At 41.9% G+C, this 13,173-nt stretch overlaps 1 protein-coding gene across 5 annotated transcripts in view; it reads right to left on the bottom strand.

Annotated features, from left to right (window-relative positions):
- nudcd1 (NudC domain containing 1) overlaps window positions 1-13,173 on the bottom strand; it is a 72,754-nt gene that overhangs the window by 7,648 nt on the left and 51,933 nt on the right. For 4 of the 5 annotated variants that reach the window (XM_045693610.1, NM_001140357.1, XM_045693611.1 and 1 more), the window contains one exon: window positions 8,363-9,074. The exons of the other annotated variant lie outside the window; for it this stretch is intronic. In XM_045693610.1, coding sequence (XP_045549566.1) covers window positions 8,788-9,074 — 287 coding nt within the window. In that variant the 3' untranslated portion in view covers window positions 8,363-8,787. Of the gene's footprint in view, window positions 1-8,362; window positions 9,075-13,173 lie in introns of those variants that run through there. 5 annotated transcript variants of the gene reach the window in all.

The raw sequence follows: 13,173 nt of genomic DNA, 5'->3' as shown, positions 1-13,173 counted from the left end.
CACGACTCGGTGAAACATAAGATATTACCATTTTTAATGTCCCATTGGTAGGATATACGTTATCGTAGTTCGTCTATTTTATTATCGATTAATTGTATATTGGCTAATAGGACCGATGGAAAAGGTAGATTACCCTCTCGGCGTTGGATCTTAACAAGGCACCCGGATCTTTGTCCATGATACCTCCGTCACTTTCTCTTGCAAATTACGGGAATGAGGGTCTTGTGTGTCTGAAGTAAATCCTTCCTGTCTAACTCACTGAAGAAAAAGTATTCCTCCAGTATGGGGTGAGTAATCGCTGTACTGATATCTAGAAGCTATTTTCGGTGGTAGAAACATTATGTACAAAATAACTTACAGATAACACGAAAAAACATACACTATGTTGTCCCCAGCCCACCTGGTCATTCTGCTGCTCTTTTTTCAACTATTCTGCCTGCGGCTATGGAACCCTGACCTGTTCACCGGATGTGCTGTTTTTGAGTCTCTCTCTCTCCCTCTACCGCTCCCTCTCCCTCTACCTCTCCCACTGAATGCTAGGATATGAAAAGCCAACTGACAGTTACTCCAAGAGGCACTGACCTGTTCCACACATCCTCATTTCAGAGTTTTTATTTATTTAAAAAAATGTTATACATTGTAGAATAATAGTGAAGACTATGAAATAACACATATGGAAACATGTAGGAACCAAAAAAGTGTTAAACAAATCAAAATATATTTTACATTCATCAAAGTAGTGTCGTGTCTTTGGCATCATTAAAACAGAAGACATGTTTATCAAATAACTCAAATTATTATTATGCAACTAAACATATTAATCGTGTAACTGTAATTAACTAGGAGGTCAGATTACAAAGTTATAATTTTCCTAATATAAAACTTTCAGATATCATAATATCTGATCTATGAGTCTTCTGATTTAATGACGTATTCTTTACCTCGTCAGTCTCATTCCAAACTTCGTAAACTGTTGGTTATCTGCACGAACCCAGTCTTGTCTGAGTCATCCATACATCAATTGTCTTAAAATCATTTATTTACTAACTAAATAATTCACAGAAATGCATAACACAGATATGGTTACAAGGAAATGATAGGAGAATGTGCCCTAGTGGGCTAAACCGGCATGGCGGCTTGTTAGACAAAAGGGGTGGGTGGGTCTGTCTGTCTGTCTGTCTGTCTGTCTGTCTGTCTCTAGAGACATTCATTATAGAATGGATGTTTCGTCTGTCTTTGCGTTCAATGATACCGAATTCCTAGCTGCAGACTAGTAATTAATATCAAAGACTTGTTATTATTCTGTCGGTTTCAATAGTCTAAGAGTTTAACCACGTGGTATGGTTAAAGTTCAGAATGAGGAATGCATGGTCAAACCTTGCAAATAAATAAATAAAAAACCTTGGCCCTCTCTTCTCGAGGTAAGCTGGTCTCCTGATAGAAAATCTGGGTGGGGTTTATATTCAGAACATAGAAAAGGCTGTCTCATGACGCCAGGTCCTGTCTGTGTCCCTGGGGGCGTGCCAAGGACTTAGTTAAGACTCCAAAGGGAATTTGAGTTTCCTTCATTAACCTCTCTAGGCTAGGCGGGACGAATTCGTCCCACCTACGTAACAGCCACGGCTATCCTGTGGCGCGATTTTCAAAACCTTAAAAATCCTATTACTTCAATTTCTCAAACATATGACTATTTTACAGCCATTTAAAGATAAGACTCTCGTTAATCTAACCACACTGTCCGATTTCAAAAAGGCTTTACAACGAAAGCAAAACATTAGATTATGTCAGCAGAGTACCAAGCCAGAAATAATCAGACACCCATTTTTCAAGCCAGCATATAATGTCACCAAAACCCAGAAGACAGCTAAATGCAGCACTCACCTTTGATGATCTTCATCAGATGACAACCCTAGGACATTATGTTATACAATACATGCATGTTTTGTTCAATCAAGTTCATATTTATATCAAAAACCAGCTTTTTACATTAGCATGTGACGTTCAGAACTAGCATACCCCCGCAAACTTCCGGGGAATTCGCTAACATTTTACTAAATTACTCACGATAAACGTTCACAAAAAGCATAACAATTATTTTAAGAATTATAGATACAGACCTCCTCTATGCACTCGATATGTCCGATTTTAAAATAGCTTTTTGGTGAAAGCACATTTTGCAATATTCTAAGTACATAGCCCAGGCATCACGGGCTCGCTATTTAGACACCCGGCAAGTTTAGCACTCACCATAATCATATTTACTATTATAAAAATGTCATTACCTTTTGTTGTCTTCGTCAGAATACACACCCAGGACAGCTACTTCAATAACAAATGTTGGTTTGGTCCAAAATAATCCATCGTTATATCCGAATAGCGGCGTTTTGTTCGATGCGTTCCAGACACTATCCGAAATAGTAAAGAAGTGTCACGCGCTTGGCGCAATTCGTGACAATAAAATTCTAAGTATTCCATTGCCGTACTTCGAAGCATGTCAACCGCTGTTTAAAATCAATTTTTACGACATTTTTCTCGTAGAAAAGCGATAATATTCCGACAGGGAATCTCCTTTTCGGCAAACAGAGGAAAAAAATCCCAAAGGCGGGGGCGGTCGGGGTCACGCGCATAAGCTAGTGTCTCTTGATCGGCCACTTGAGAAAGGCGATAATGTGTTTCAGCCTGGGGCTGGAATGACGACATTCTGTTTTTTCCCGGGCTCTGAGCGCCTATGGACGACGTGGGAAGTGTCACGTTAGAGCAGAGATCCTTAGTAAATGATAGAGATGGAAAAGAAGTTCAACAAATGGTCAGACAGGCCACTTCCTGTAAAGGAATCTCTCAGGTTTTGACCTGCCATTTGAGTTCTGTTATACTCACAGACACCATTCAAACAGTTTTAGAAAATTTAGGGTGTTTTCTATCCATATGTAATAAGTATATGCATATTCTAGTTACTGAGTAGGAGTGGAAACCAGATTAAATCGGGTATATGTTTTTTATCCAGCCGTGTCAATGCTGCCCCCTAGCCCTAACAGGTTAAACAGTCCAAAATCACATTTACACAATTTCACAAACAGTTCCATCCTTATTCATTCATTTTATACAACCATTAGATATAAGTCTCACAACTGAGGCTATTATATAAACAGAGCCATGGTAATGTGGCCGTATTGTCTCTCATGAGTTTCACGAAATTGTACCAACGGACCAGTTCGTAGCTGGATTCTTCACCGATATTTTATACCTTCTCCAGAACATAAATGTCGTTCGGTTCCCCAGTCCTGTGAGGTGGAAGAATTCCTTTGTCTCTCTCTGAAAACACTCTGTCTGTGGCCATGAGGCGGGACATTTTCTTAGGAATTTATGACCGCTCAACAGGGCTTGAGTAGGGGGAGGTAGGGGGATGGTACATAGAAAACCCAAAGAGGGCAACGTCATGACAGTAGCCACCCTTTTGCCTTGATGACAGACACACTCTTGGCACTCTCTCAACCAGTTTCTTGAGGAATGCTTTTCCAACAGTCTTGAAGGAGTTCAGACATATGCTGAGTACTTGTTGGCTGCTTTTCCTTCACTCTGCGGTCCAACTCATCCCAAACCACCTCAACTGGGTTGAGGTCAGGTGATTATGGAGGCCAGGTCATCTGATGCTGCACTCCATCACACTCCTTGGCGTCCTTACACAGCCTGTAGGTGTGTTTTGGTTCATTGTCCTGTTGAAAAACAAATTTACATTTCCGTCATTTAGCAGACGCTCTTATTCAGAGCGACTTACAAATTGGTGTATTCACCTTATGATATTGATAGTCCCACTAAGCGCAAACCAGATGGGATGGCACATCGCTGCAGAATGCTGTGGTAGCTATGCTGGTTAAGTATGCCTTGAATTCTAAATAAATCACAAACAGTGTCACCAGCAAAGCACCATCACACCTCCTCCATGCTTCATGGTGGGAACCACAGATGCGTTGATCATCCGTTCACCTACTCTGCGTCTAACAAAGACATGGCGGTTGGAACCAAAAATGGAAAAATCTGTCTAACGTCCATTGCTCGTGTTTCTTGGCCCAAGCAAGTCTCTTCTTCTTATTGGTGTCCTTTAGTAGTGGTTTCTTTGCAGCAATTTGACCATGAAGTCCTGATTCACACAGTCTCCTCTGAACAGTTGATGTTGAGATGTCTGTTACTGTGAAGCATTTATTTGGGCCGCAATCTGGGGTGCAGTTAAATCTAATGAACTTATCCTCTGCAGCATAGGTAACTCTGGGTCTTCCAATCCTGCGGTGGTCCTAATGAGAGCCAGTTTCATCACAGCGCTTGATAGTTTTTGCGACTGTACTTGAACTTCTTGAAAAATGTTCTGGATTTACTGACCTTCATGTAATGATGGCCTGTTGTTTCTCTTTGCTTATTTGAGCTGTTCTTGCAATAATATGGACTTGGTCTTTAACCAAATGGGGTTATCTTCTGTATACCACCCCTACAACTGGCTCAAACGCATTAACAAGTCACACAAGTTAAATGAAATGCATTACAGGTGACTACCTCATGAAGCTGGTTGAGAGAAGGCCAAGAATGTGCAAAGCGTCATCAAGGCAAAGGGTGGCCACTTTGAAGAATCTAAAATCTAAAATATATTTTGATTTGTTTAACACTTTTTTGCTTACTAAATGATTCCATGTGTGTTATTTCAAAGTTTTGATGGCTTCACTATTATTACAATGTAGAAAATAGTCAGAACAAAGAATGAGTAGGTGTGTCCAAAGTTTTGACTGGTACTGTAGATCATGAAGGAACGCATCGGGGTTAGAACGTAAAAAAATGTATCTTCACAATTATACAAGGGTCAGAGTATTTCAATTTGGTATCTGTAATGCAAGCAATTGGGCAGTGTTCACTGATATCATTTGCAAAAGCACCACTAGCCAAATATTTATGGGGATGGAGGAGTTTTTATTATCAGCTGAGTCAAGTTGAACTCAAGACAGATATTCTTAAACTGATCTGTGGCATGTGTATGCCAATCAAGATTGAGATCTAACACAATCAGTTCAGTTACCAGAAGGGGTTTTAAATAATCATAAATAATAGAATGCATCAATTAATATATGCATATTTTGGCTTATGGACACTTTTTTATAATCAACAGCTCAAATATTTTGGAGGCAGAGATGCTAAGAAAGCATGATGCCATACAGGTCTTACATAAATAAACTTTAAAAAAGAGGGAGGGGTGGCTATTATATAGACTAAATGGCAACGTCCTTATCCATAATCAAATAATTCAGCCAGGTCTCTGAGATAACCAGAACGACTGGCCTAGTGTCATGCACCCAAACATCCAGAAAGTCCAGTTTAGACACTAGGCTTCGCACATTTAATGGAACAGTCCAAGCCCTCTGCGAGATTTGAAAACATCAGGAGTATCCATGGTGACACAAGAGTCAATAGAACTGGATGAGCTAGCCAGGGCACAGGGCCAGCGAGGGCACAGGGCCAGAAATGATAGGACGTTTTTAGTTATCCAGCAGAGACCCAATCAATTCTTCAAAGTCCTGTTTCAGCCATTCAGAGCTACCATTCCTAATGTCATTAAATCCCACATGGACTACAACAGGATCAATTTCCGTGTGCTGACGTAGAACAGTGGGGAGCAGTCTAGTAATATCCTGTACTCAAGCCCCAGGGTAACACAGGATTTTTGTTCCAGAAACCGAGACGTTTCTTACCATAGAGCTGCTTAACCTGTTAGGGCTAGGGGGCAGTATTGACACGGCTGGATAAAAAACGTACCCGATTTAATCTGGTTACTACTCCTGCCCAGTAACTAGAATATGCATATAATTATTGGCTTTGGATAGAAAACACCCTATAGTTTCTAAAACTGTTTGAATGGTGTCTGTGAGTATAACAGAACTCATATGGCAGGCAAAAACCTGAGAAGATTCTGAACAGGAAGTGGCCTGTCTGACAAGTTGTTGTTCATCTTGGCTCTTTTTATTGAAGACTGAGGATCTTTGCTGTAACGTGACACTTCCTACGGCTCCCATAGGCTCTCAGAGCCCGGGAATAAGCTGAATGATATCGAGGCAGCCCCAGGCTGAAACACATTATCGCGTTTGGATAGTGGCTGGTCAGAGTACTCTGAGACTCAGGCTCGTGCACGAGATGTTTTTATTTTCTCTCTCTTTGTACGTATACACGCTTTCCCGGTCGGAATATTATCGCTTTTATACGAGAAAAATTGCATAAAATTGATTTTAAACAGCGGTTGACATGCTTCGAAGTACGGTAATGGAATATTTAGAATTTTTTGGTCACGAAATGCGCCATGCTCGTCACCCTTATTTACCCTTTCGGATAGTGTCTTGAACGCACGAACAAAACACCGCTATTTGGATATAACAATGGATTATTTGGGACCAAACCAACATTTGTTATTGAAGTAGAAGTCCTGGGAGTGCATTCTGACGAGGAACAGCAAAGGTAATAACATTTTTCTTATAGTAAATCTGACTTTGGTGAGTGCTAAACTTGATGGGTGTCTAAATAGCTAGCCCTGTGATGTTGGGCTATCTACTTAGAATATTGCAAAATGTGCTTTCACCGAAAAGCTATTTTAAAATTGGACATATCGAGTGCATAGAGGAGTTCTGTATCTATCATTCTTAAAATAATTGTTATGTTTTTTGTGAACGTTTATCGTGAGTAATTTAGTAAATTCACCGGCAGTGTTCGGTCGGAATGCTAGTCACATGCTAATGTAAAAAGATGGTTTTTGATATAAATATGAACTTGATTGAACAAAACATGCATGTATTGTATAACAATGTCCTAGGATTGTCATCTGATGAAGATCATCAAAGGTTAGTGCTGCATTTAGCTGTGGTTTGGGTTTATGTGACATTATATGCTAGCTTGAAAAATGGGTGTCTGATTATTTCTGGCTGGGTACTCTGCTGACATAATCTAATGTTTTGCTTTCGTTGTAAAGCCTTTTTGAAATCGGACAGTGTGGTTAGATTAACGAGAGTCTTGTCTTTAAAATGGTGTAAAATAGTCATATGTTTGAGAAATTGAAGTAATAGCATTTCTAAGGTATTTGAATAACGCGCCACGGGATTCCACTGGCTGTTACGTAGGTGGGACGAAATCGTCCCACTGGCCCTAGAGAAGTTAAGCATGTCCCAGTTTAGGTCACCGAGCAGCACGGACTCTGAAGATAGATGGGGGGCAATCAGTTCACATATGGTGTCCAGAGCACAGCTGGGGGCAGAAGGTGGTCTATAGCAGGCGGCAATGGTGAGAGACTTGTATTTAGAGAGATGGAGTTTTAAAAGTAGAAGTTCAAATTGTTTGGGTACAGACCTGGTTATGATTGATAGTTTGACAGAAGCCATCCTATATAAACTTATTGATGCTGTTCTGCACACCACTGTTGTATTGCGCCGTTATTTGCCTGTTTGTAGCCTGCCTGTTAGCTTGCACGAATCTTGCCATTCTCCTTCAACCTCTCATCACAAGCCTTTTTCGCCCACAGGACAGCCTCTGACTGGATGTTTTATTTGCCGCATCATTCTCAGTGAACCTTACACACTGTCGTGCGTGAAAAGCCGAGGAGGACGGTCGTTTCTGAGATACTGGAACCAGCGCACTTGGCACCGACAATCATACCATCCTCAAAGTTGCTTAGGTCACTCGTTTTGCCCATTTTTAATGTTCAATCGAACAGTAACTGAATGCCTTGAAGCCTGCTTTATATTACAAGCCACGTGACTCACTGTCTGTAGGGGCGAACCATTTGTGAACAGGGTGGTGTACCTAATAAACTGGCCACTGAGTGTATATGGGCACATCCTATATTGATATCACCATTACGCAAGTAATACTTTTTCAATTTATCCTTCTCTTACCCAGGCATGTCAAAATAGGAAAGGAGTAAACAGAAAAGCACAGGTGATATGATGACACATTTTGGGCTTGAGTTCACATGCTTCTTTGTCATTTACTACCAGCACTTCTATAATTTTAGCAAAATGTAGAGGATGCTTTAGTGAGTTCCTGTGCTCAGAGGCTCTGGATACGTGCCTATGGGGCCTGGTCAAAAGTAGTGCACTATAAAGGGAATAAATAGGGTGCCATTTGGGACTCATAAGGCTTCCCACCTGCCCACTCCTTCCTTGTTCTTCATTGATCAATTAAGGTAATTGATTAGTTATAAACTCCCCTCAGCTGGTTGACTAGGTCTTAAATTGGACACGAATTGAAAGGAAATAACAAAAATCTGCAGACACATGGCCCTCCAGGAATTGAGTTTGACAGCCCAGGTATAAAGGTACAAAACTCTTTTTGACAACAAAAATATTATAACGTTGTTTGGTTTTATTGGAATTTTGTCATTACATTCTGCTTCTATTATACTGTGAGAACATGAATCATACTACATTTGGGCTCCTATAGAGTGTCAACACCATAGGATATTCACAGAATAACATACAAATATGAAGACAGACATTTGAAAGTTTAGACATATTGCTGACAGATCAAACCCCTACCACAAATGACATTACACTACCACACTTACTGTAGGTTCTAGATACACTCCTTTTACTTTGTGGAATGGTATAGCTGTCTCAGGGGTAGACAGTGTGTATGGTGGATGGAAACATTCTAAGGGGCAGATTCCCAGACACAGATTAAGCTTAGTCCTGGACTAAAATGTTATCTCAATGGGGATTCTCCATCCCAGATGTGTCTGTAAAACTGGCCATAAAAGTAGTCCCAGATCTAATTGTTGATCTTCAGAACAAATAGGTTGTTAGAGGTCAGGACGAACAGTCTCTCATTGGTTGCTCTGAAGCCTAGGACAATGTTGTTTGACTCCAGGCTGGCCACCTGTTGCTTAGCGACCTGGCCCACCTGACGACCCTGCATCCTGTTGAACAGGACTGTGTCCACCGGCGACGGCTGCCGGTAGATGAACACCCGGCGAAGACACTCCCCCAAGGCGGCATAGGAGAAGTTTGGGGGGCAGGTGGCAAATTTCTTGTCACGTTTCGACGCCTGGACGTAGCCTAGGAGATCCGAAAAATGAAAAAGACAATGAGTAAGTTGGAAGAAAATAAAAACATTTTTGGTTGCACCTCGTGTCACGTTGGTAGAATACCTTCTACTCATCTCCAAAGACACGGAGAAACACAGGGCTTGTTGTGACAAACATCAGCCACACGGGAATTAGCATCGAACTAGCTCAAGATGGCGCTGAAAGACATGGCAGCTCTGCTTCTAGCTCCTATGCAACTTTGCAGTATTTTCTTTTTTTGTGTGTTATTTCTTCCATTATTGACCCAGAACATTTTTTTGTGTTATTACATACAGCCGGAAATAACTTTTGGATATCAGAGCGGCGGTAACTCACCAGCATTACGACTTTCCCGAATTGGATCCTTTGTTCGTACCCCCCAGGGCAATTGAAGTTATCCCAGAGGCTGCACCAAGACGCCACCAGCAGAAAAGAGGTATTCGGAGTGGACTTCTAGTCTGACTCAGGAGACGTGCACACCATCCACCGCTTCAGAGTATATTACTCGCTAATGTTCAGTCTCTGGATAATAAAGTAGACGAACTCAGGGCAAGGATCTCCTTCCAGAGAGACATCAGGGACTGTAACATACTCTGTTTCACGGAATCAAGGCTCTCTCCAGATATACTGTCCCCGTCTGTACAGCCAGCGGTGTTCAGTACATCGCGCAGACAGGAATAAAGAACTCTCCAGGAAGAAGAAAGGCGGTGCTGTATGTTTCATGATTAACAATTCATGGTGTGATTGTGATAACGTACAGAAACTCAAGTCCTTTTGTTAACCCGATCTAGAAAACCTCACAATCAAATGTCGACCGTATTACCTCCCAAGAGAATTCCCTTTGGTTATCGTCACAGCCTTGTATATTCCCCCTCACCACGACAGCCCTCAAGGAACTACACTGGACTTTGTGCAAACTGGAAACCACATATCCTGAGGTCGCATTTATTATAGCTGGGGATTTTTACAAAGCAAATTTGAATAAACACGATACCGAAGTTCTATCAACACGTTGACTATAGTGCTCGCGCTGAAAAAAAGCTTGGCCGCTGTTACTCCCCCTTCCGGGATGCCTACAAGGCCTTCCCCCACCCTCCCTTCGGCAAATCAGATCACTACTCCATTTTGCTCCTCCATTCCTATAGGCAGAAACTCAAACAGGAAGTGCCCATCGTAAGGTCTATTCAATGCAGGTCTGACCAATCGGAACCCATTTTTCAAGATTGTTTTGATCACGTGGACTGGAATATGTTCCAGGTAGCTTCTTAGAATAACATTGACGTATACACGGACACGGTGACTGAGTTCATCAAGAAGTGTATAGGGGATGTTGTTTCCACTGGGTGTATTAAAACCTACCCAAACCAGAAACCGTGGATAGTTGGCAGTATTCGCGCAAAACTAAAAGCGCGAACAACTGCATTTAACCATGGAAAGGTGACTGGGAATATGGTCGAATACAAACAGAGGAGTTAGACACTGTGTAAGACAATAAAACAGGCAAAACGTCAGTAAAGAGAAAGTGAAGTCGCAATTCAACGGCTCAGACATGAGACGTATGTGGCAGAGTCTACAGACAAGATTACAAAGGGAAAACCAACCACGTAAGTTCGGGGCCCTGGGTCTGAACCCCACCCTGTGCAACTGGGTCCTGGACTTCCTGACGGCCGCCCCCAGGTGGTGAAGGTACGACAACACCTCCACTTCGCTGATCCTCAACACTGGGGCCCCACAACGGTGCGTGCTCAGCCCCCTCCTGTACGCCCAACTCAATCATAAAGTTTGCAGACGATACAACAGTAGTAGGCCTGATTACCAACAATGACGAGACAGCCTACAGGGAGGAGATGAGGGCCCTGGCGGAGTGGTGCCAGGAAAATAACATCTCCCTCAAAGTCGACAAAACGAAGGAGCTGATCGTGAACTTCAAGAAACGCCCCCATCCACATCGAAAAGACCGCAGTGGAGAAGGTGAAAAGCTTCAAGTTCCTCGGCGTACACATCAGTGACAATCTGAAATGATCCACCACATAGACACTGAGGTGAAGAAGGCGCAACAGTGCCTCTTCAACCTCAGGTGGCTGAAGAAATTTGGCTTGGCCCCGATGACCCTCACAAACTTTTACAGATGCACAATTGAGAGCATCCTGTCAGGCTGTATCACCGCCTGGTACGGCAACTGCACCGCCCACAATTGCAAGGCTCTCCACGGGGTTGTGCGGTCTGCCCAACGCATCACCGGGGGTACACTGCCTGCCCTCCAGGACACCTACAGCACCCAATGTCACAGGAAGGCCAAATATATAATCAAGGACATCAACCACCGAGCCACGGCCTGTTCACCCTGCTACCATCCAGAAGGCGAGGTCAGTACAGGTGCATCAAAGCTAGGACCGAGAGACTGAAAGAAAGCTTCTATCTCAAGGCCATCAGACTGTTAAATAGTCATCACTAGCCGGCTACCACCCAGTTACTCAACCCTGCACCTTAGAGGCTGCTGCACTATATACATAGACACGGAATCACTGGTCACTTTAACCTGTTTGGGATAGGGGGCAGTATTTTCACGTCCGGATAAAAAACGTATCCGATTTAATCTGGTTACCACTCCTACCCAGTAACTAGAATATGCATATACTTATTACATATGGATAGAAAACACCCTAAAGTTTCTAAAACTGTTTGAATGGTGTCTGTGAGTATAACAGAACTCATTTGGCAGGCAAAAATATGAGAAGGTTTCATGCAGGAAGTGGCCTGTCTGACAAGGTGTTGTTGTTCTTGCTTCTGTTTATTGAAGAGTCAGGATCTTAGCTGTAACGTGACATTTCCCACGGCTCCAATAGGCTCTCAGAGCCCGGGAAAAACCTGAACGATGACGAGGCAGCCTCAGGCTGAAACACATTATCGCCTTTTCCAAGTGGCCCATCAGATTCGACCCAGTGATATATTTTCCTTCGGCTGTTTATCTAATTGCAGATTCCCGGTCGAAATATTATCGCTTTTTTACGAGAAAAATGGCATAAAAATTGATTTTAAACAGCGGTTGACATGCTTCGAAGTACGGTAATGAAATATTTAGAAATCTTTTGTCACGAAATGCGCCGTGCGCACGACCGTTATTTACCATTGGGATAGTGTCTGGGACGCACGAACAAAACGTCGCTGTTGGAACATAACTATGGATTATTTTGGACCAAACCTACATTTGTTATTGAAGTAGAAGTCCTGGGAGTGCATTCTGACGAAGAACAGGAAAGGTAAGACCATTTTTCTTATAGTAAATCTGATATTGGTGAGTGCTAAACCTGCTGGGTGTCTAAATAGCTAGCCCTGTGATGCCGGGCTATGTACTTAGAATATTGCAAAATGTGCTTTCACCGAAAAGCTATTTTAAAATCGGACATATCGAGTGCATAGAGGAGTAATGTATCTATAATTCTTAAAATAATTGTTATGCTTTTTGTGAACGTTTATCGTGAGTAATTTAGTAAATTGTTAGTAAATTCGCCGGAAGTTTGCGGGGGGCATGCTAGTTCTGAACGTCACATGCTAATGTAAAAAGCTGTTTTTTTATATAAATATGAACTTCATTGAACAAAACATGCATGTATTGTATAACAATGTCCTAGGTGTGTCATCTGATGAAGATCATCAAAGGTTAGTGCTGCATTTAGCTGTCTTCTGGGTTTTTGTGACATTATATGCTAGCTTGAAAAATGGGTGTCTGATTATTTCTGGCTGGGTACTCTGCTGACATAATCTAATGTTTTGCTTTCGTTGTAAAGCCTTTTTGAAATCGGACAGTGTGGTTAGATTAACGAGAGTCTTGTCTTTAAATAGCTGTAAAATAGTCATATGTTTGAGAAATTGAAGTAATAGGATTTTTAAGGTTTTTGAAAATCGCGCCACAGGCTTCAACTGGCTGTTACGTAGGTGGGACGAATGTTTACATACTTCTTTACTCATTTCATATGTATATACTGTATTCTATTCTACTGTATTTTAGTCAATGCCACTCCAACATTGCTCCTCCTAATATTTATATATTTCTTAATTCCATTCTTTTACTTTTAGATGTGTGTGTATTG

This window comes from Salmo salar, chromosome ssa14 (assembly GCF_905237065.1).
Source record: "Salmo salar chromosome ssa14, Ssal_v3.1, whole genome shotgun sequence".
Lineage (NCBI taxonomy): Eukaryota > Metazoa > Chordata > Actinopteri > Salmoniformes > Salmonidae > Salmo > Salmo salar.
This window is presented reverse-complemented; position numbering and strand designations above follow the sequence as displayed.